This window comes from Rhinolophus sinicus, chromosome 5, assembly GCF_057876585.1.
Source record: "Rhinolophus sinicus isolate RSI-liver-muscle chromosome 5, RSI-T2T, whole genome shotgun sequence".
In the NCBI taxonomy this organism is placed as follows: domain Eukaryota; kingdom Metazoa; phylum Chordata; class Mammalia; order Chiroptera; family Rhinolophidae; genus Rhinolophus; species Rhinolophus sinicus.
Genome location: NC_142505.1, coordinates 88936286 through 88956607, shown reverse-complemented (window position 1 = coordinate 88956607; position 20322 = coordinate 88936286). Strand labels below are relative to the sequence as shown.

Below are 20322 nucleotides of genomic sequence, written 5' to 3'. Positions count from 1 at the left end.
TATATATATATATATAAATTGTAGTTGACATTCATTATTGTTCAGCTTCAGGTGTACAGTGCAGTGATCAGGTATCTACATCATCCCTGAGGTGGTCTCCCTAACGAGACAAGTGTCCATCGGATACCCTACAAAATGTTTACAACATTATTGATTACATTCCCCAAATTGATTTTCGTTTCCCCGTGGCAATCTTGTGGTTACCGATTATGCTTTCTAATCCCCTCACCTTCCCCCTTATCCCCACTCCCCCTCCCATCTAGCAACTCTCAGTTTTTCCTCTATGTCTCTGAGACTGTTTCTGATTAGTTTTTCTAACTTTTTTTTGGAACTTCTCAGTGGCAGCTTTTTTTTCTTTTTTAGAAAAATTATTTATTTTTTCAGTTACAGTTGACTTTCAATATTATTTTGTGTTAGTCTCAAGTGTACAGCATAATGGTTAGACATTTATATAATTTATGCAGTGATCCCCCTGACTAGTCTAGTACCCACCTGGCACTATACATACCCTGTTTTCCCGAAAATAAGACCTAGCCGGACAATCAGCTCTAATGCGTCTTTTGGAGCAAAAATTAATATAAGACCTGGTATTACAGTATAGTATAGTATATTATAGTATAGTATATAAGACTGGGTCTTATATTATAGTAAAATAAGACCTGGTCTTATATTAATTTTGTTCCAAAAGATGCATTAGAGCTGATGGTCCAGCTAGGTCTTATTTTGGGGGAAATACGACAGTTGTTACAGTATTATTGACTATATTCTCTATGCTGTACTTTACATCCCTGTGACTATTTTGAAACTACCAATTTGTATTTCTTAATCCCTTCGCCTATTCCACTCAGCTCCTCAATTCCCCTCCCCTTTGGCAACCATTAGTTCTCTGTATCTATGAGTAAAAACAGGCTCATTTTCAACCAGAGGGTTTGGCTCTTATGATACCAATCATTCCAGAACTTTGTTCTACTCAGTTGTCAACTCAACTTCAGGGTCCTTTCCATCCACGGAGGTGCACTGCCAGTGAGTTTCTCCTGTTATTTCACTTAATCCTCCCAACAAGCCTGCACACCGGCAGCACTGCTCACAGTTGGTACATGATAAAATTCAGGCTCAGACACGTGATCTATCGGGTTCAAGGGCACAGACAGAGTACACCACAGAGCTGGCGTCTGAACTCAGGAATCCACCCCCCAAAGCTCAGGTTCTTACCACCCCAGTGTGGGGTTGCTTACCCCATGCCACCTTGGTGGGGGTTGAATGACCCCTGAATGCTCTCTTCAACAAAACAAAGTTTCCTCCAAACCAGTGAATTGTTGGCGAGCCAGTCCGTGACAGAGACCCAGGAAGGGGCCCGTGGGTAGGAGGAAGCCGATGAAATGAGGGAGGGTGGCTTTTGGCACCACTGTACGTGGTGTGCATGATGCCCCCGGCCTCAAGGATGAGCTAGCACTGGGCTTTGTGCCAAGGAAAGCCATAGCTTTCAGGAGCTCTGGGAGCTCCGCCCCGAGTGAGGCGCACAGCGTTTATGGGGCGCAGAACTGACTCTGGTGCTCAGGGCCTCTGGCATCCTTGGGTCAACCCAGTCTGCCCTGGCTTTGGACCAGGGCTTGGGAGACCTTGGGATCAATATGAGAATGGGAGACACTGACAGGGAACAACCAAAAACGTATTGTTGCCTAAGAACATGCACATCAGGGGGTTGCATTGTCATGCCTCTGACGACTGTGTGAGGGCGAATGTCTGGGGTCAGCTCCTTCCTGCCTGCGTTCGCCTGCGATCAATCTCACGGATGAGTGTGTGATGGCAGAGATAAAGCGGTGGGGGAACAGGGCCAAGGCACATGGACAGCACACATCAGGGGTGTGTCAGCTGGACTGGGGGCCGAGAGGGCTTCTGCAGCTCCTGAGGGTGAGGAGGCCAGCCTGGGTGAAGGGAGTGAGGCTTGGCAGAGGGTCTGGTGCTGGACGGAGAGGGCTTTCTAAGAGCAAGGAACAGCACATGCAGAGTTGGCAGGAGCAGGCCCTTAGAGGGAATGGAAGGAGGCAATGTGATGGGAACATGGAGAATGGCGCAGTGTGTGTGGAGGAGATGGGCTGTAAGTAAGGCCGAGCCAGGTCACATGGGCTCCTGCAGGCCTTGCTGAGGGGCTTCCTCTCTCATTTTATGAGCAGTGGCATCCACATTTTAAGCATAGCGTGATGCAGAGGGTGGATGGGAGAGAATGGAGGGAGCCAGTTAGGGGGCTGCCTCAGCAGCTCAGCAGACAGATGATCGATCCTTGGAATTAAGTTGGGTGTAGGCAGGGGGAAGGAAAGGCTGGATGGTAGACCACCCCCAAAGAGGCCAAGTTTCCCCTGAAGCTCTTCGCCCATAGGAGTGAACCATCTCAGTGTCAGCTCAGGGTTCCTGAACTCTGTGTGTCCTGCTCATGCCTTTGATGTCTTCTTCTCTCTAAAGCAGCCCTCCTTCCCCTCCCTTATTGCTTCCGAGGGCCAGACCCCACCTGTCACGTTCTGCCACGTCTGAACCACCCCCACTCCCTCATCTCCCAAATTACCCCTTTCTCTCCAATTTCTGCTTTGTGGTGTCCTGAAGCTCGGCTAGATTTCAGAAACAAGGATTCTGATGAAACTAAAATGCACACTGAGGCGTCTCCGACTGAACACGCCCTTGTTTTTGCCATCTGAGACGTGTTTCTTATTAACAAAAACCATTTACATATGTTTGTAAAGCATTTTCTCATAATCCCACTTAATCCTCAAAAATCACACTTCTGGAATTCCTCTCAATTTATGACCAAGTATGACATCCGAGAGGTTGCGACCTGCTTGCTAATGTCATAAAGTCAACGATGACACCAATCAAAATGACCACAGCAGTAATGATGACATCCCTACCACGCGATGCCAGCTACCTCCGAGGTAGCACACTCCATATTTTACACAGCACATTGACACATGTCTCCATTCCATGCTGAGGGAGGTCCCCTCATTGCCATTTTGTAGATGAGGTCCTTATGCTGAGGACCATGCAGCCAATAAGTGAAAAAAGGAGCACGAGAACCGGGGCCCACCTGGTTCCAGGGCCCGAGCGCCATCAGCTCTTCCATACTGTCCCATGACTGCAGCCCCTCACTCCCTGTCTCCAGATGAAGGAATTAGGAAGTTAATAACAAACCCACGCTTTGCCCCCACTTCAATGGTGACATTTCAGCTGTGGATTAGGCATGGCACACTCTCAACGTGGTATGCATCCACGAACCTTATTTAGTCCAACAATTAGCTCCATGACTTGAAAAAGTTAGTGAACATTAGCTACAAGGTTTCCCCTGTACAATTGGAGGCATCATGCCCATTTCACAGGTTAGGCGTGAGAGCGTAGGGAGAGCGTGCAGGTGAAGTGCTTAGCACGGTGGCTTAGAGTATGAGGACCCAATCAATGGGAGTGAAAGAAAAGCTGAGTAAGAATTTTTCTTAGGTTCATTGCAGACACGAGGATTAAGTGAAGAGGAAGAGGAAAGCATTTTTGCTTATTAGATCAGGTAACCCCAGGGATGTCCTGCCAACGCCCTGTCCTCATGCCCTTATGACCCTGTCACTCCTTCACTCCAATGAGATCTGATTTCTTCTCTCTCCATTTGTAGACTCCCAGGGTGGGAGGAGTCTAAGTGATTAAGTGATGGTGGAGCCCTGCCCCCGAGCCCTGAGCAAGTCTCTCCACAGTGTTCCCCAAGGCAGCCCTTTAGAGAAGCACTTCCTCTTATGGGGCCCCCAAGTCTGCCCAAGTCATGCTACTCTATTTTCCACCACTCCTGGAAGATAAACAGACTCTCCCTGGTTTGAAAAAGTATATGAGGCTGGAATGACGTTGTCGGTCCTCATCTTCTACAGTATTTAACTCTATTGGTCATTTTTTCTTAACAAAAAAACAAAAACAAAAACAAAAACAGCAAGTAAAATTTCTGTTTTTTCTTTCAAGAAAACTCAGTGTTACTAACAGGACAAGAGTCCCTTATGATTTCAGAGAAGAAATGGGCAGGCCCAGTTGCTTGTTTCCTTATTCCTTAGTTCCTTGAAAAATAGATGAGCTATCTTTCTCTTCTGTCATTTAGTGAGAAAGGACTCAGATAAAAGCAATTTTTCCTAGAGATAGAGAGAAGTGAGAGGCCGTTCACATCTTTATTTGTCTGAAAGCACCAGACGCAAACATGTGGACCACTAAGTGACCTGGGCTACAGAATTTTGCTCTTTCCCTGAGCCTGGTGAGAAGCCAAAGCACCATTCCAGACTGGCAAAATCAAGTAGCAAATTCTTTGGCTGTGAGAGGCAGAGGGAGTCCAGCCTCCCTCGCTTGCTTAGCATAGCTATGTAATACACAAAGGAAGGCAGCAGAGAGATGAGTCATACAAATGCGTAGTAAATAAATATATTTCATTTCTATCTCAGTGGCTTTTGCTCTGTTTTCCTTTCCTCCATGCCAGCAGCTTTGAAATGGAGGAAAGGTGAGGAAATAGTGGGTTTGGTCTGGACATAGCCTCAGAAAGTACTGATTTTTCTGGCCTTGCTGCTCAGCTCTAGCTTTTTTAGAAGAAACTTGTCGATTCTTAGATCAGAAGAGTCTCTAATTCAATTCCTCTTATTTTACCGAGGAACAATCTGGGATCCAGAGAGGAGGCTGATGGGAAAGTCATAGACCCAAGGAAGTGAATATTCCTTGGGGTTCCTCAGTTCAGTAACCCCACCTGCTGCTGGAATGACCCAGACAAACTCAGCGGATAAGGGAGGAGGGCCGGGGGGCCTTGACCCAGAGCTCCTTTCCAGGGTGACACCCAGGCCACTTGCCCCAGCAGGTGCCCATCGTCAAAGGGACTACATTGAAGAGAAATGGATGGGGCCTCCTTGTATTCCTGACTGCATTTCTCAACAGCTGGGGCCCAGCCCAGTAGCAAAATGTCTGGTCCTGGCTCTGCAAAGCAGTTGTTGCCTCTGGCACGTTAGAGACCTTGGCCAAAAGGCTTGTCTCTTTTCTCTCCTTCTGGGGATGGCTAACCAGCCTATAGCTGTGTGGAGAAATTAGCTCTGGGCCCATGGGGCTGCAGGCACTCAGAAGAGGATATTTTACAATTTCCAGACCCAAGGTGGCTTCGTGATGATTTGTTTATCAAACTGCTGGTTCCCATCCCACTGCCTGCCCACACCCACCCAGCCACTCACTGAGGACCAGACTCCCCGCTCCTCCCAGCTCCAGGACAAGGGGAGCCCTCCACGGCTTTCCAGCTGTGTGCAGAGAGGTGTCCTCTGAGCCCCCACAGTCAGACAATGGCCACACAGCTGCTTCCGAGGCCTTCCCAGGCATTGCCAGAAGGAGACAGGCAGCCTTCCTTGCAGAGGCAAGTGGCGCTGCCGGTAAAACATTAGCAAAATTATTATGAAAAGCTGGTCTCATACTCCTCTGCGGGGAAGCGCAGAAAGGATCAAGAAGGAGTCTGGGGGCCATGTGTCCCCCCAGATGACAGGCGTCCTTCTTCCTTCCAGGCAGCGCGACGCAGCCTCCTGCACCTCCCGCCCCCACCCTGTTCCCACGGCAAAGGAGAGGAGGACCCACTTACTGCTCGTGTTCATGGTGATGCCTCTGCACTGGGTCTTTCATTCAATACGGAGGCCCCAGCTGCCTTTAAAATCTTCCGATCTTCCGACCTCACTCATCACCTGAGGGGTGAAAAGGCAGGCTAGTGCCAGTTCTGTATCCTCAGGTGCTCGCTCTCCCCCTGCTGTCCCCTTTCAGCCTTGGCTGTAGCCACTGGCCTTGAAGGCTAGTGGACTAATAGGCGCAGGTGAGAGGAGGAAGGAGGAAGAGGCGGTGGAGAGGACACGGGCGCCCCGGTCCTGCTGCCCCTCGGACCCGAATCCGGGGCAGAAGTGGGGCTGGCAGCGCCTGCTCGGACGCACCCTCAACTACTCCAGCCCAGAGGCTCAGGAGCCCAAAGGGGGTGTGGACCACAGGGAGGCAGGGCGGGGGCAGTGCGCGGGGCGCCAGCTCTGCTGGGCAGCGCGTCCCCGCCCGGCTTGGGGAAGCAGCGACCCGCCCCGGGACCCACCTCTCGGCCAGCATCGGGAGCCAGAGGCCCCTGCCCGGGCCCCTGCGACCGGTTCATGAATCCTGGTCCTCGTCTGGGGTCTCGAATTCCAGGGCGAGCAAAACGAAATAGGAGAGCTCGACATCCATGATGCGGGCTCGCGGGCTGCCAGCGCGGGGGGCGCGGCCGCTCACTGCTGCCACCTGCTGGAAGCGCCAGCGCGTGTCCTGGCCCCGCCCCGCCTGGGGTTCTCCTTGGATCCTGGGGTGTGATGCGGCGAATGGAGGAGAGTCTGTGTCTTGGGGCCAACAATGGGGTGCTTGAGCTCTTGTTTCCCTTCCACGGTTTGGGGGCCTAAGGGCTAGACAATGACAGGGAAATAAAGTAATATTGGGAGAGGCTGTGAAGAAAGGATTGGCTTTGTAGGAAGACTTCCAACCCTCCTCCCAACCAGCTTGGTCTTAACCAAGTCATGCTTTCTGCCTCATGTGTAGAAGGGAGCGGGTGGTCAAGTGAATGGGACATTGGGGGATTCTCTCAGTCTCCTAATGTATGCCCTTACCTACCCCTTTACGCCCCTTATCACTGATGCATGTGTGACAATTGTTTATCATCTCTCTTCCCCACTAGAATGTTCGCTCCATGAAAATACGGGTCTTGTCAGTAGGGTTCACCACTGAGCCCCCAATACTTAGAAGAGTGCCTGGCACACGGTAGGTATCAGTAAATATTTGTTGACAGATGCCCCAGGTTTTTTTCTAGATCTACTATTGTGTAGCACTCAGAGTGGAAGGTCTGGGAACTCCCACCTTGAAACACTTCCCCTTCTGAGGCAAACAGCAGGTATGTGGCCTCATGACTCAATCTCACAGGTCCATCCAGTTTTTGTACGGGCAACTAGCTCTTGTCCAAAAGTGTTTTGTTTAGTTTTGTTTTTATGATTGGTTCTTGTACGTGTGTATTATAGAAACCTATATTCTTATTTATTTATTTTTGTCATGATTAAGTCAGTGGGGTGGGGTTCTTTACAGTCCCCTGATTACTTACCCTGTCATCTTTTGAACCTAATTCATGACCACAGAAGCATGACTTTTGAGTGTGGAAAAACAAGAAAGGACACATGATCCCTGTCCACAGAATGACTTCGGTTAGAGCATGTGTTGAATCAAAAAGCTGTGAACACTCACACCCCCAACTTATAGACAAGGAAACAGTGGGTCAGAGAGGCTGAGCTACCTGCCCTAAGACACACAGCATCTCATGGCAGAACTGGACCAGATCTCCTTATTTCTAGCTTGGTCCCATGTAAGAGTGACTCAATGCACTGGAGTCTGGGATGGCAGGGTAAGAGTAGGTAGCCGCCCTCTTAAAACTTGGAAAGAACACCTGTAGGTAAATACAATGTTTCTGCCTTACACTGGGTTAAAACAATTGATATGGCCATGATCTCAAGACGTGATAGAAAGTAAAGAATCTTTAGAGAAACCAAAGGGTTAGTGGATTTGAAACACATTTTGATAGCTTAATAGGATTTGTTTCCCCTGGAGGAGGAATAACGCTAATCTCCTCACGGTGGTTCTCAAAGTTTTGTTTGTGTAAAAATCACCTGCGGTATCTGCAAAAATGCAGATTCCCAGGCTTCTGATTCCTTGGTCTCTGCATTTTAAACAAGTATGCCAGGTGATTCAGAGACGACTCTTTGCTACTGAAAAAGGCAGAGGCCTAGAATAGCTTTGAAAACATAGCGAGTGATTAAGAAATATATAAATAATTCCAAAAGGTCTCTTTAGAGGCCCCCTCCATTTTCAGACTGGGGTTCCTTATTCGATTACCCTGTTGCATGCAACTTACTAGGCTCTAATGCTTGGGAAAAGATACTTTTTTTCTGGGAGAAAGTTCAGGTAAGTTAAATATGTAAAATTAACAAGACTGTTCATGGAACATATTTAGTTCTCACTCAAAGCTTCCGTGCTTAGAAGTGTTCAGATTACAGGACATAGTCCAATATATGCTTGGTATTCATTCATTAACTCATTCACTCAGCCATCATTTATTGAATATCTACTTTGTGCTAAGCCCTGTGCTGGCCCCTGGGGATATAGTGGTGAATGGGACAGAAAAGGACCATGCCTTCCTGGAGCATAAGTTTTCTTTGCGGGGGAGAAGGTAGACAATAACCAACTAAGCAAAACATGAATATTAGATAAATCTGATCGTGGTTTGGTTAAGAGGCCAGGGACAGTTTCCAGCCTAGCTGATTTTCAACCGCAGCTCCATCACTTCCTAGCTGTGTGACCTTGGGCAAGAGCCTCTCTGAACCTCAAATTCTTCATCTGTAAAATGGGAAATGGGTATAGTATGGTAACTAGTATATAGTACGGTAACTCATGGATTGTTGGATGTATTAAAATACTCAGTGTAATACATCGTGAGTGAAAATGATGTATGCTAATTAGTAGTATCATCCCTCACTTATACCTGCCCTCAGAGACTGTTCTGTCATTTTCTATTCATGTAGGTAGACCTGTGGACCTTTCCATAGAGTGGCGGCCATGAAAATCTGCCTCAGAATTTTCTAACTATGGGGAACTTAATTGACCAGTTCTCTTTGTCTAGGTTTCTTTTTCATAATAAATCCAGCTGTCTGCTGATGAATTCAGCTCTTTGGAGAAACCATTGAGCCTTGGACCACTCTAAGGGCCCCAAATAGATTCTGTTGGGGACACAATCTGCGTAATTATGAGGACAGGTAGAAAAGGGTTAAAAGAAGCCAAAACAGCTGTCCCCGCGAGGATGTGCACAACAATTGGGAGCAGGCGGGAAAGACGCAGGAGGAAGCTGGGGGTGGGATTCTCGGTGGAATCGGCTGTGGAAGTCATCAGGAAAGCAGAATCTTGGCTCTGCCTTTGCAGGAGAATGGAGCTGAGAAGCACAGAGCAGAGGGCCCCTTTGTTTGGAAGTTTGTTTTGAACTTTAAGACTCCAGAATGGAGATAAACAAGTCCCACCTGGAAATAGGCAAATGCTCCTAGATGTTGGAAAAACAGGTGGCAAAACCATTGGAAGACAAATTTTCCACCTTCTTCAAGGGGAAAGAGGAAACCTTTGAGGGCCAGCTTCACCCAGGCTACTGTGGGGCTGACCCCATGATGCCTGTCTTCTCCTCAAAGAGTCCCCATCTTTCCTGCTTTCCTGTCCCTAACCAGCCTTGTCTCTAGCTCTCCTGCCCGCTCTCTGCCCCCCTCATTGCTATTATTGACTGAAACACAGGCCTCAGTCCCCAACTTTTGTTTCCAGTGGCCGTTCTCTCATTTCCATCCAGCTCCATCCTACACTCTGTCCTGCACATTGCCTGCCCCTCCACACCTCACCCCTGTGTTGCTCTCACCTGTTCCAGAATACGCTCTCATGCATGCTCATCTTGAATACAAGATCTTTCTGAGCTATGAAGCGTGGGAATGGTGGGAAGCGCTGCTGTGTCTCCGCAGTTTCTACATGCCATCCCTAGACTATATGAATATCTCACCAAGAGTGAGTACTTTTATATTTGGAAAATAATATGTAGTTAACAACGTGAGGCGGATCTACATGTGGTGGTGGTGGGGGGAGATTTTCATGGTATGTGATTAAATAAGAAAAGGAAAGCAAAAAAATACATACACAGTATGTTCTTTAGGATCCTGTATATTTGTGGGCACATGGATTTATATAACATAATCCATATAATATATAATATAGAGAACACAATAGAATACATATAATATAATATGCTATGTAAAATACTTAAACCATTTTCTACAAATGGGATTCCTATAGGTACTACATATACATATATCTCTAATGCATAGAAAAGATCTGGAATGACACACTTCTAATTACCTTGGGTCATGGTGAATGTTTGGATTATGTTGGTTTAACAAAATCATTTGAATAAGTACAAGATTTTGGCAAGCATTTATTTGAAAAAGAACTAAGGTTTTTTTAGTTCATTCTTCCATTAGCTCATTTATTCAACAACTTCTAATTGAGTGTTTATTTCGTGCCAAGCACAGTGCCTGGCAGAAACATGGGGGAAGAGACAATACATAAACAAACACATAGATGTCTGATGACAATCTGTAAAGTTAGTGAAGAGAGGGCAGTAACAGACACTGAAAGAGAGATGTCTCCCTCAACAAGTGACATTTGAACTGAGGCTGAAGAAGAAAGAACAGCCATTCTGAGTTAGTGTGGGATCGGGGGAGAGGGGGAAAAGGAGAGGTACAGAACTAAGTGGCCAAAGAGAGAATCATGTGGAAGGGCAGGCAGGACCGGACACCAGTGATGGGTCTCATGGCTTCTTTGTGGAAATGCTCAGTGGGTTGCAGGTAGTCAAAACCATGTTCGGGATTAACGGGCCCAGGATGGAAGTGGCTGTACTGGGCCGGGAGGTTAGCAGTCCTGCTGACAGTTCGGATGCAGCAGGGTGTGAAGAAGGCTGGAAACAGTGGGATGAAATGGTCTGGATTAGAGTCCTGGCTCCACTCTTTATAGCTGTGTGACCTCAGGCAAGTGACTTAACCTCTCTGGGCCATAGATTCCTCATGTAAAGCAGGGATCACAGCAGTACCTACATCACTATGAGTGTCGCCAACAATGACAGAGATAACAGCTTAGCACAGTATCAGGAAGCCAGAAGTGCTCATACGCTTGAGCTATTCTGCGCCTTGGAACAACCTGACTGACTTCTAAGTTGATCCACTGTGGGCCTGAGTTTCAACATTTATAATGGAGGATTGGACCAGATGAGCCTTGAGGTTCCTTTCACTCTAATGTTCTTGCTTCTAAGTGTCCTGTGGTTGGAGTTTGGCAGAAAGTCTGAGCACATACTAGGCTGCTGCAAGGACCTTTGCTCCGTCAGGGGCACCACTGGTTTGCATTGAGACCCAGGCCCTGGACAAACAGTGGACTTCCCACCAGGAGATGGTGCTTTGTGTGGTGCTGCCTAACTCCATGTCTGCGCCCCTTTTCTTCTCTGGGAAGCCCTGAAACCTAGATGGAATTAGCAGAACACAGGCCTGTTTTTCTGGCTGTAACAGCTTTGTGATGGGGCCATGCTTTTCCTCTGTTCCTCACATTGTTTTGTGGAGAAATATTTAAAAAAAAAAAAAAATCAAAGGGGTTCCTGAGGTCTTTGGGAAGCTTCTGGGGGAAACAAAGGAACTGGCTTTGAGATCAGAGTGTTGGGGGTTTGCAAGGGAGCTCTGGGCAGACAGTCCCACCACGGGGTTCTGCTGGGGCTTTGCGCTCACATCCGACCACAGCCCGAGCCTCCTTCCTGCCAGTCTCCCTGCCAGCGGAAGCCAGGAGCTGGGGTGGAGCCAGCTCCGGATGGGAATCTGGGAGATCTGAGAGCTGGACTCAGCCCTGCCATTCCCTTGGCCAAGCTGCTCTTGGCTCAGTTTCCGTCTTGGTATCTAAAAGGGACCTCAGTGAGCCTTCTATCCTACTTTCCCATTTTGCAGATGAAGAGACTGTGTCTTACTCCTTATCCACCAATAATGTCTCTTCTGCCTACGGTTCTGCTGGTAGTGCCCTCCTCCTTTGAATAAAGCCAATCATTTCCTCGAGTTACCCTCAAGGCCCATCCTCTCCTGGCAGCCATCCTCTGAACTCCCCTAGCACTGACTTCCCAGGTCAGTCATAGGGGGCCCACCTCAACTCATACCCCCTCTCCCTTTGGCTCCCTGCACAGAGGGACTCCCTGGTCTCCCAGTGAGTTTGCCCATCTCGGGAATTTGTCACACACTGGTCCCTACATCTGGTTTGCTCTTCTCCTTTTTCTTTGCAAAGCTGGAATCTCATCCTCCAAGTCTTAGCTTTTTAAAAGATTTTTATTAAAAATATAGCTAACATACAATATTATATTAGTTTCAAGGGTACACCAGAGTTATCCAACATTTATATACCTAAGGAAGTGATCACTATGCTAAGTCCGGCAACCATCTGGCACTGTACCACGCTATCACAATATAATTGACTCTATTCCCCATGCTGTACATTACATCCCCGTGACTTATTTGTTTTATACCTGGGAATTTGGACCTTTTATTCCCCTTCATCTTTTTTGTCCCCTTTTAAATTTTTTCAATGACAGTTGAAATTTAATATTATTCATATTAATTTCAGGTGTACAGCATAGTGGTTAGCCATTTACATAGTTTAAGAAGTGATCCCCTGACTAGTCTAGTTCCCACCTGGCATTACACATAGTTATTACCATATCATTGACTATATCCCCTATGTTTTACTTTACATCCCCATGACTATTTTGTAACTGCCAATTTGTACTTCTTAATCCCTTCACCTTTTTCATCCTGTCCCCCAATCTCCCTCCCATCGATCACCCACATAAATCTAGTACCCATCTGACACCATACATAGTTATTACAATATTATTGACTGTATTCCTTATGCTGTACCCTATATCCCCATGACTACTTTGCGACAACCAATTTCTGCTTCTTAATCCCTTATCTTTTTTTCAGCCACCCCAATCCCCCTCCCATCTGACAACCATCAAAATATTCTCTGTATCTATGAGTTTGTTTCTCTTTTGTTTGTTCATTTATTTTCTTCTTTAGATTCTACATATAAGTGAAATCCCATTGCATCTGTCTTTCTCTGTCTGACATACTCCACTCAGCACAATACCCTCCAGGCCCATGCATGCTACCGCAGATGGCAAGAACCCATTCCCTTCCCGGGCTACACAATATTCCATTGTATATATGTACCACCTCCTCTTTATTCATTCTTCTATCAATGGATACACAGGCTGCCTCCACGTGTTGGCCACTGCAAACAATGCTGCAATGAACACATGGTGGCACACGTCCCCTCGAAGTAGCATTTTGGATTTCTTTGTATAAATACCCAGAAGTGGGATTACTGGGTCCTTCTTTGTCTCTTGTCATAGCCTTTGTTTTAAAGTTTATTTTGTCTGGTATAAGTATTGCTACCGCAGCTTTTGTTTTTGTTTCCATTTTTATCAAATATCTTTTTCCATCCCTTTACTTTCAGTCTCTGTGTGTGTGTCTTTCAGCACATGTAAGGGTTTTATTTTCTTATCCATTTAGCCCGCCTATGTCTTTTGATTGGCGCATTTAATCCATTTACATTGAAGTAATTGTTGGTAGATATGTAGCTATTGCCATTTTATTATTCGTAATTTTGATCTTTTTCCCCCCCCCATCTTAAAGAAGTCCCTTTAACATTCCTTGTAATACTGGTTTGGTGGTGATGAACCCCTTTACCTTTTTCTTGTTTCGGAAGCTCTTTATCTCTCCTTTGATTTTAAATGATGCCTTGCTGGGTAGAGAAGTCTTGGTTGTAGGCCCTTGTTTTTCATCACATTGAATATTTTGTGCTAATCCCCTATGGCCTGAAAGTGTCTGCTGAGAAATCAGCTGACAATCTTATGGGAGCTGCCTTATAAGTTACTAGTTGCCTTTCTCTCGCTGCTTTTAGGATTCTCTCTTTGTCTTTAACCTTTGCCATTTTAATTATAATGTGTGTTGGTGTGGGCCTGTTTGGGTTCATCTTGTTTGGGACTCTGCACTTTCTGGACATTTATGTCTACTTCCTTCACCAGGTTAGGAAAGTTTTCAGTCATTATTTCTTCAAATAGGTTCTCAATCCCTTGCCCTCTCTTCTCTCCTTCTGGTGTGAATGTTGTTATGCTTGATGTTGTCCCAGAGGTCTCTTAAACTATGCCATTTTTTTTGGGATTCTTTTTTCTTTTTGCTGTTCCAATTGGACGTTTTCTGCTACCTTGTCTTCCAAATCACTGATTTGATCCTCTGCTTCATCAGGTCTGCGGGTAATTTCTTCTAGTGCATTCTTCCTTTCAGTTATTGTATTCTTCACTTCTGACTGGTTCTTCTTAATGGGTTTTATGTCCTTTTTTAATGCTTGCTATCTCTCTGTTGAAGTTCTCATTAAGTTCCTTGAACATTCTTATAACCATTGTTTTAAACTATATCTCTGGTAGGTTGCTTGCCTCCATTTTGTTTAGTTCTTGTTCTGGAGTTTCCTCTTGTTCTTTCATTTGGGATGTATTTCTTTGTTCCCTCATTTTGGCTGCCTCTCCGCGTTTGTTTCTATGTATTAAGTAGATCTGCTACATCTCCTAGTCTTGGCCCCTTGGCCTTATGTCCTGTGATGCCCAGTGACACAGTCTCCCTGGTCACTTGTGCTGGGCTCCTTTTCTCTCTCTAGGCTCTCATTTCCCCACCTGGAGTGTCCCTTGTGTGGTTCGTGTGTGCTCTTCTGTTGTACTTGAGCCTTGATTGCTATTGACATGTCAGTAGGCTGACTGGCTCTGGGATTTGGCTACATCCACAGCTCACAAGCTGCTGTGTGGGGGTCTTACCTCACTAAGTAGGATTTGCCACAGCAGGCTCTGGTGCCTGTTGAGACCACCCTATGTGTATGCTGCTTGTGGGGCTAATTGGGTAGTGTTCTGCTGTGCTCTGAAGCCAACCTCCAGGTGTGTTGGTTCCGGGGCCTCTTGGGAGGGGCTCCAGTGCAGGCCCAGGTCACCGACTGCCTCTGAGCAGCCAAGGACTACCTGGTAGGAGGTACAAAGCGATTTAGAGTTGTTCACTGCCTGTGCTAAACCTAGAGGCACATGGGAGAGGCCATACTGTGAACTGAGGACGGCTGCCACCAGTACTGGGCCTAGGGTAGCTCTGCAACAAGCTAGGATACCCTGAGGCCTGCTGCTACCTGCCAGCTCCCTTAAGGTTCAGCTGCTGATAAAGCCATGTGTGATAAACAAGTTGGGTGAGACAGTGACTCAGGAAGTCACTAGAGTGGGAAGAGTTGTGGTCACCAGGTTAATATAGATTATAGTTTGGTGTTCATGCTGAGCTTGGAGCTACTCAGCAAATGTCTCAGAGCACACTGCCTGCCTGGGGCTCATGAACCCTGATAGTTTTCTAAGAAAGAGTGCGATGTGGGCGGGGCTGGCTGCTCAGGAGAAAGTGCCTCTGGAGTTGGGGGAATTGGGTGGGTTGGAGTCCCATCAGAGTTAGCAGCGTGGAGCAGCAGAGCTCAGCAGACCAATCAGATTCAGATTTGGCCTGTGAGGGAGGGCTCAACTCAGGAAAGATGGCGTCTGCCTGCTGACTACACAGAAGAGGACCCCTCACGGGTAAAATGGTGACAGTTCCTCCAGTTCACTCCCAGAAGCCACACAACTCAGTCTCTTTTCATGTCTCCAATGTCCTCTAAGTCGCTGTTTCGCTGCCAGAGCCCAGGGTGAGTGTCTGCAAGAGAGTTTGTGTGCGGGCCCCTTAGGAGGATGTCTGGGTTTCCTGCAGCCTTCCATCCCACCAGGATGGGGCAAATCCCCACTGTTTTTCACAGCCACGTGTTGTGGGGGCTCCTCCTAGCACCAGTACTCTGGGCTGGGGAGCCTGGTGCGAGGCTGGGGTCCCTCGCTCCCCTGAGGGGAACCTCCATGGCTGAGCTATCCCTCCTGATTCTAAACTGTCACACAGAGGTTTTGAACCCGGCCTGTTTTGTGTCTCTACCCCTTCTACGAGTCTCGACGAGCCTTCTTCTTTATATCCTTAGTTATAAAACTGTTCAGCTAGACTTCAGATGGTTCTCCAGGGTGATTGTTCTATAATTTAGTTGTAATTTTAATGTGTTCACGGGAGGAGGCAGGCACAGTGTGTTTGTCTACTCTACCATCTTGGATCTCTCTCCAAGTCTTAGCGTAATTGCCACCTACTTAGGGAGGCCTTCCATGACCAGCTAACTAAAGTATCCCAGAGAGTATCTTTAATTCATGGGTGGGGTAAAAGCCCCTTAGACAACATGGATTTATTCATTTCTTCTTAGAGTTTAGTTAAATTAACTCCCATGCCCTCTTCCCCTAAACTTGGCTCTCTTCTCTCTTTATTCACTTGGCTCTTGAAAACCTAAATTCTATCTCTGAATATGGTCTTCCACAAAGTCCTTTAGAATCTTCTGAGAATGTGTGTTTTTCCTAGTTGTTAGGATTACAAATGAGTTTTCACAGCCACACAGCTGGGAAGTCCAGTGTTGTCCTGTGCAAGAGAAAAGCACTGGGAATCAGAAGAGACCTGGTTTCTGGGTTCGCCCTCACTTCCTAGCTATGTGACCTTGGGTAACCAATTAATTCTTGTTGGCTCAATCTACTCAGCTGTAATGAATAACGGTGTCAATTAAACATCATTATAATATGTATTACAATTATCCCTTTCCTGTGTATATCTCGGGGTTGTTCCAGGAATGAAATGAACCGTGTGCTTTGTAAAACTAAAGTCTATGCAAAGTAGGTGTTGATTATTTTTCCCTCATTATAAATTAGAGATTCAAACTCAGGCATTTACACAGAATTTGCAGAAGGTGACATCATATCCCCTGATATTCAGGAAGGCCATGGAAAAGGGCAAACAGAAGTCAGCGGAATGTGTGCACTAGTTACTTCTCCAGGAACACCAGTAAAGGGCGTTCCACTGCTTGGAGTGACTCACTGCAATCCACACGCCTCCTGCAAGTGCCTTGTAACCACCGAATGGGAACTGAACCAGTACTTGGGAGAGCGCACCCTAGGCTTACTACCTGGAATCATACAGTTCTAGATTGCTAGCACTGTGAGAGTTCTTAGAGTTCATCAGAAATAAGTCCGACGGGCACTGGGAACTGCCTAGCATCATGCAGTGAGTTAATGGTGAGGGTAGTAATGGTACGGAAAGGTCTTTGGAGTCTAGACAACCACTAGGTGCTTCGAAGTTCCCACGACTGATTCTGCTTCCATTTGGCAATTGCATCGGAGAGCAAAGTCCTCCATGTACCGTAGAGGAACACTCACAAAATGGACGGAGAGCAGATTTCATTGCAGTGTTATTTTGTAATACAAAGAAAATTGGAAATAGTTTAAAGTACAATTCATAGGGAGAAAAACAGTAGCATATTATGATAGGAATATTGTGCAGCAATTAGCTAAATGAGGTGGGTGCTTATGTAATAACCTGGAAAGCTACTCAAGTCCTATTAGTGTCTGATGAGGGCAAAGAGAAGCTGCAGAGCCGTTACATATAGTATGCTACAGTTTATGAAAACGAACCCATAACAATTACACTGTCTTTTCTAGGAATACACACATATGCATTTTAAGGCCTAAGAAATGGTCTGGAACACTATACACTTACTGATAATAATACTATTGAGCTCTCGATGGGATGGAGGTAGGGGACTGGCAAGATGACCAGAATTGGAACAGAGGAGTTGAAGCCTTAGGGATCATGTTTTATTTCATTCTGTATTTATGAGTTTTTGTGTAATTAAAAATTATTAATAATGATAAAAAAAATTAGCCATAGACTTATTGAGCCCTTCCTCTGGGCTGGCAGGGCTCATTCATGAGCCCTGCGTGAGTCACAGTGACGAAAGGGAAGGGAGAGGTCCACTTTCCATTTCACGGCCATCCAACCACTCTGCTCCCGGGGGCTCCTTGGGCCTTTGGACGCCTGTCTGTGGTAGGTTCTGATTGTGAGTGGTGAGGTCAGGTCCAGCGTGGCAGGGTCCTCCTGGGACTGACCTGGTGAGGCTCCGTGAGGGAAGGGCCTGCACAGCAAAGCTGATACACAACCATAGCAACTGTGAGCCTGGAGGCTGTAGTTTGAATCTTAGTCCTGCTTTTGCCTCCTGGGGACCTCAGGCAAGTGCCTGCCTTCTCAGCATGCTGCCTTGCCCACGGCTATGACCTCCTCTCCTGGCATCTCCGCCTTGCCTACTCTGTTCCGGCCACACAGGCTTCCTTTCTGTTCATTCTGCGTCCCGTGCTTGCTTGGCTGTTCGTGGCTGCTCTTCCTTCTGACCTGAACCCTCTTCCCTCTAACTTCCATGGGACTGGCTCCTTCTCATGGCTCAGATCTCATCTCCTCGTGAGGCCTTCCAAGCTGCCCTTCCCCCATGAGCTCCTCTGTCACAGCAAGCATTTTTATTTCCCAGAGAGCGTGGGACACCACCAGAAAGTATGCTGGACACTTTATTTGTGCACTTTTATCGACGGTGTTGCCCACTGGAAGGCAGGTGCAGCAGGAGCAGGCCCCTGTCCTGTTCTCCTCTGTAGCCCAAGTACCAAGAGTGGCATCTGGCACATAGTACGTGCTCGGCAAAAATTATTGGAATAAATGTGTGAACTTCACAAGCTAGTGAAAAGTGTGCTCTTGGAGAAGAAGGACTCTGAGTTTCCTACGAGTCCCTTACAGTCAGGGCTCAATCCTGAGTCAGGCAGAATTGGAGGAAGGGACAAGCCCCATGGCTCCTCATGCCACGTCGGCCACCATGAGGCTGAAGGTGTGGGGCCTTTTCCTTAATGCCCAGATGCTTCACTTTGTTCATCTCAAAGACGAAAGGATTGGACCTGATGCTTCCTTTCAGCTCCACGCTTTTACTACATTATAAAATAGAAATGGTTTGGGTCCATGTGCTCAAATGCAGATAGAAGCTTGAATACACTTTCTTTAATATGTTCCTAATATCAGTTTGCTTTTTGCCCCCCATTTTCCTCCTTCTCATGAAAAATGGAAACAGAGCATGTGGCAGTATACTCTCTTGTGCACGTAACACGGAGCCTTTATGCAAAATTCATTATTGAATCAAAGGCTGCAGCTTTCTCCCCTCATTTGTTTCTTTGCTCTCCAAACATTTTCAGCTTTGACATCTTTATTGGTGTCCTTTGGCCCTATAGCAGAATGAGAATGCTGCGTAGCTAGTCACGGGGGCTGTCTTCTGAATATGACTAAGTGGGCCTGCAGAAGAGTATGGGATATTTGTTCCAAAACCCCTCGTTCAGGCATATGGAGTGGGAAGTGAGAGGGGTGAGTGCCCCACTTTCCATCAGCAGAAGGGAGCCTGGTCAGCTTGGTCTCTGGGGCCTGGTTCTGATTTCAGTTCTGTGCCTCTGCTTCTCTTTGGAGAGATCACTGGGCAGGTGCTGTTCATTTGGAAGCTGGAGGCCAAAAGAATGATGAAGCCTCCTTTTACTGGATACTTGTGTGCCAGGCGCTGTGCTAGGAACTTTGCATCCATTCTCTCATTTAACTTTAAATCTTCCAAGAGCCCTGTGCGATAGGAATTGTTACGACCCCGTGTTACATTTTCTTTTTAGTCTCAGGTGTACAAAACGACATAGTGATTAGACACTTACCAACTTCACAAAGGGATAACCCCAACAGGTTTACTACCCATCTGATACCATAGATAGCTATTACAATCCCATTGTTATTACCCCTGTTTTTTCAAATGAAGAAACTGAGGTTTGGAGAGAGTAAGTCACATGTCTAAGCTCACAGAGTGATGGAGCTAAAATTTGAACCCAGGTGGTCTGATGCTAGAGCCTCCAGTTTTTCCCAGTACCAATCCTGGACATACATAGTACGGGACCCTATATACGTATATCCTGGAATGCAAGTCTGGCTCTGCTAGGAGAAGGTACAGCAGATAATAGGAATCCCTAACATTCAAGTCTCTAATCAAAATTTTAAAAGTAGCAACCAGCATCAGATTAAGAAAATGATTGTTATAAGGAAGTCAGGTCCCATGCATTTCTTCAATAAACACACAAGCACTTACTATGTGCCAGGAGAAAGTATATACTTTGCTGCCCCAAATAGAGATGGTCCCTGTCCTTGGGAGGCTTAGGTTATTTGACGTCTGAGGAAATTAAAGTTGAGAGATTTTGTCTAACCTGTCCAATTCCATTTAGCTTGTTGGTAGAAGAACTGGCATTCAAACCCCATCACTGGACCCCTTGGCCACTAAACTTTCCTGCCCAGTGGAAAGCAAGGTATCCAGTTTGAATGGCTGCCTATAATATTTTCCTTTCCCCTCATCTGTGGAAGTATTTGAATAATCATTCAATAAGTTGCCAAAAGTTTGGATCGGTATGAGTTATATAGAGCACAATTTCTTGATGGTGGCACCACTGAAATTTGGGGCTGGATAATTGTTTGTCGTGGCTGCTGTCCTATGCAGTGTAGGATGTTTAGCAGCATTTCTGGCCTCTCCCCACTAGCATGGAGTAGCTGGTTGTGACAACCAAAAATGTCTCCAGATGTTGTCAAATGTCCCAATGGAGGCAAAATTGCCCCTGGTTAAGAATAACTGGAATTGAGTGATGAAACATTAGAACAAAATAAAACACTCACAGACTTGACTCCA

At 46.5% G+C, this 20322-nt stretch overlaps 2 protein-coding genes across 7 annotated transcripts in view; one reads left to right on the top strand and one right to left on the bottom strand.

Annotated features, from left to right (window-relative positions):
• Positions 1-6273, bottom strand: part of ABLIM3 (actin binding LIM protein family member 3) — a 103381-nt gene extending 97108 nt beyond the window's left edge. For 4 of the 6 annotated variants that reach the window (XR_012489830.2, XR_012489831.2, XR_012489832.2 and 1 more), the window contains exons 1-2: positions 6101-6273; positions 5612-5711 (exon numbers count right to left, since the gene is read on the bottom strand). Coding sequence is in view for 1 of the 6 variants with exons in the window: in XM_019734351.3 (XP_019589910.1) it covers positions 5612-5624 (13 nt within the window). In the remaining 5 variants the exon portion in view is untranslated. The remainder of the gene's footprint in view (positions 1-5611; positions 5712-6100) is intronic. The other 2 variants (XR_012489834.2, XR_012489833.2) reach the window with 1 other exon arrangement.
• Positions 1-20322, top strand: part of SH3TC2 (SH3 domain and tetratricopeptide repeats 2) — a 108203-nt gene that overhangs the window by 2685 nt on the left and 85196 nt on the right. The gene's annotated exons all lie outside the window — the stretch shown is intronic.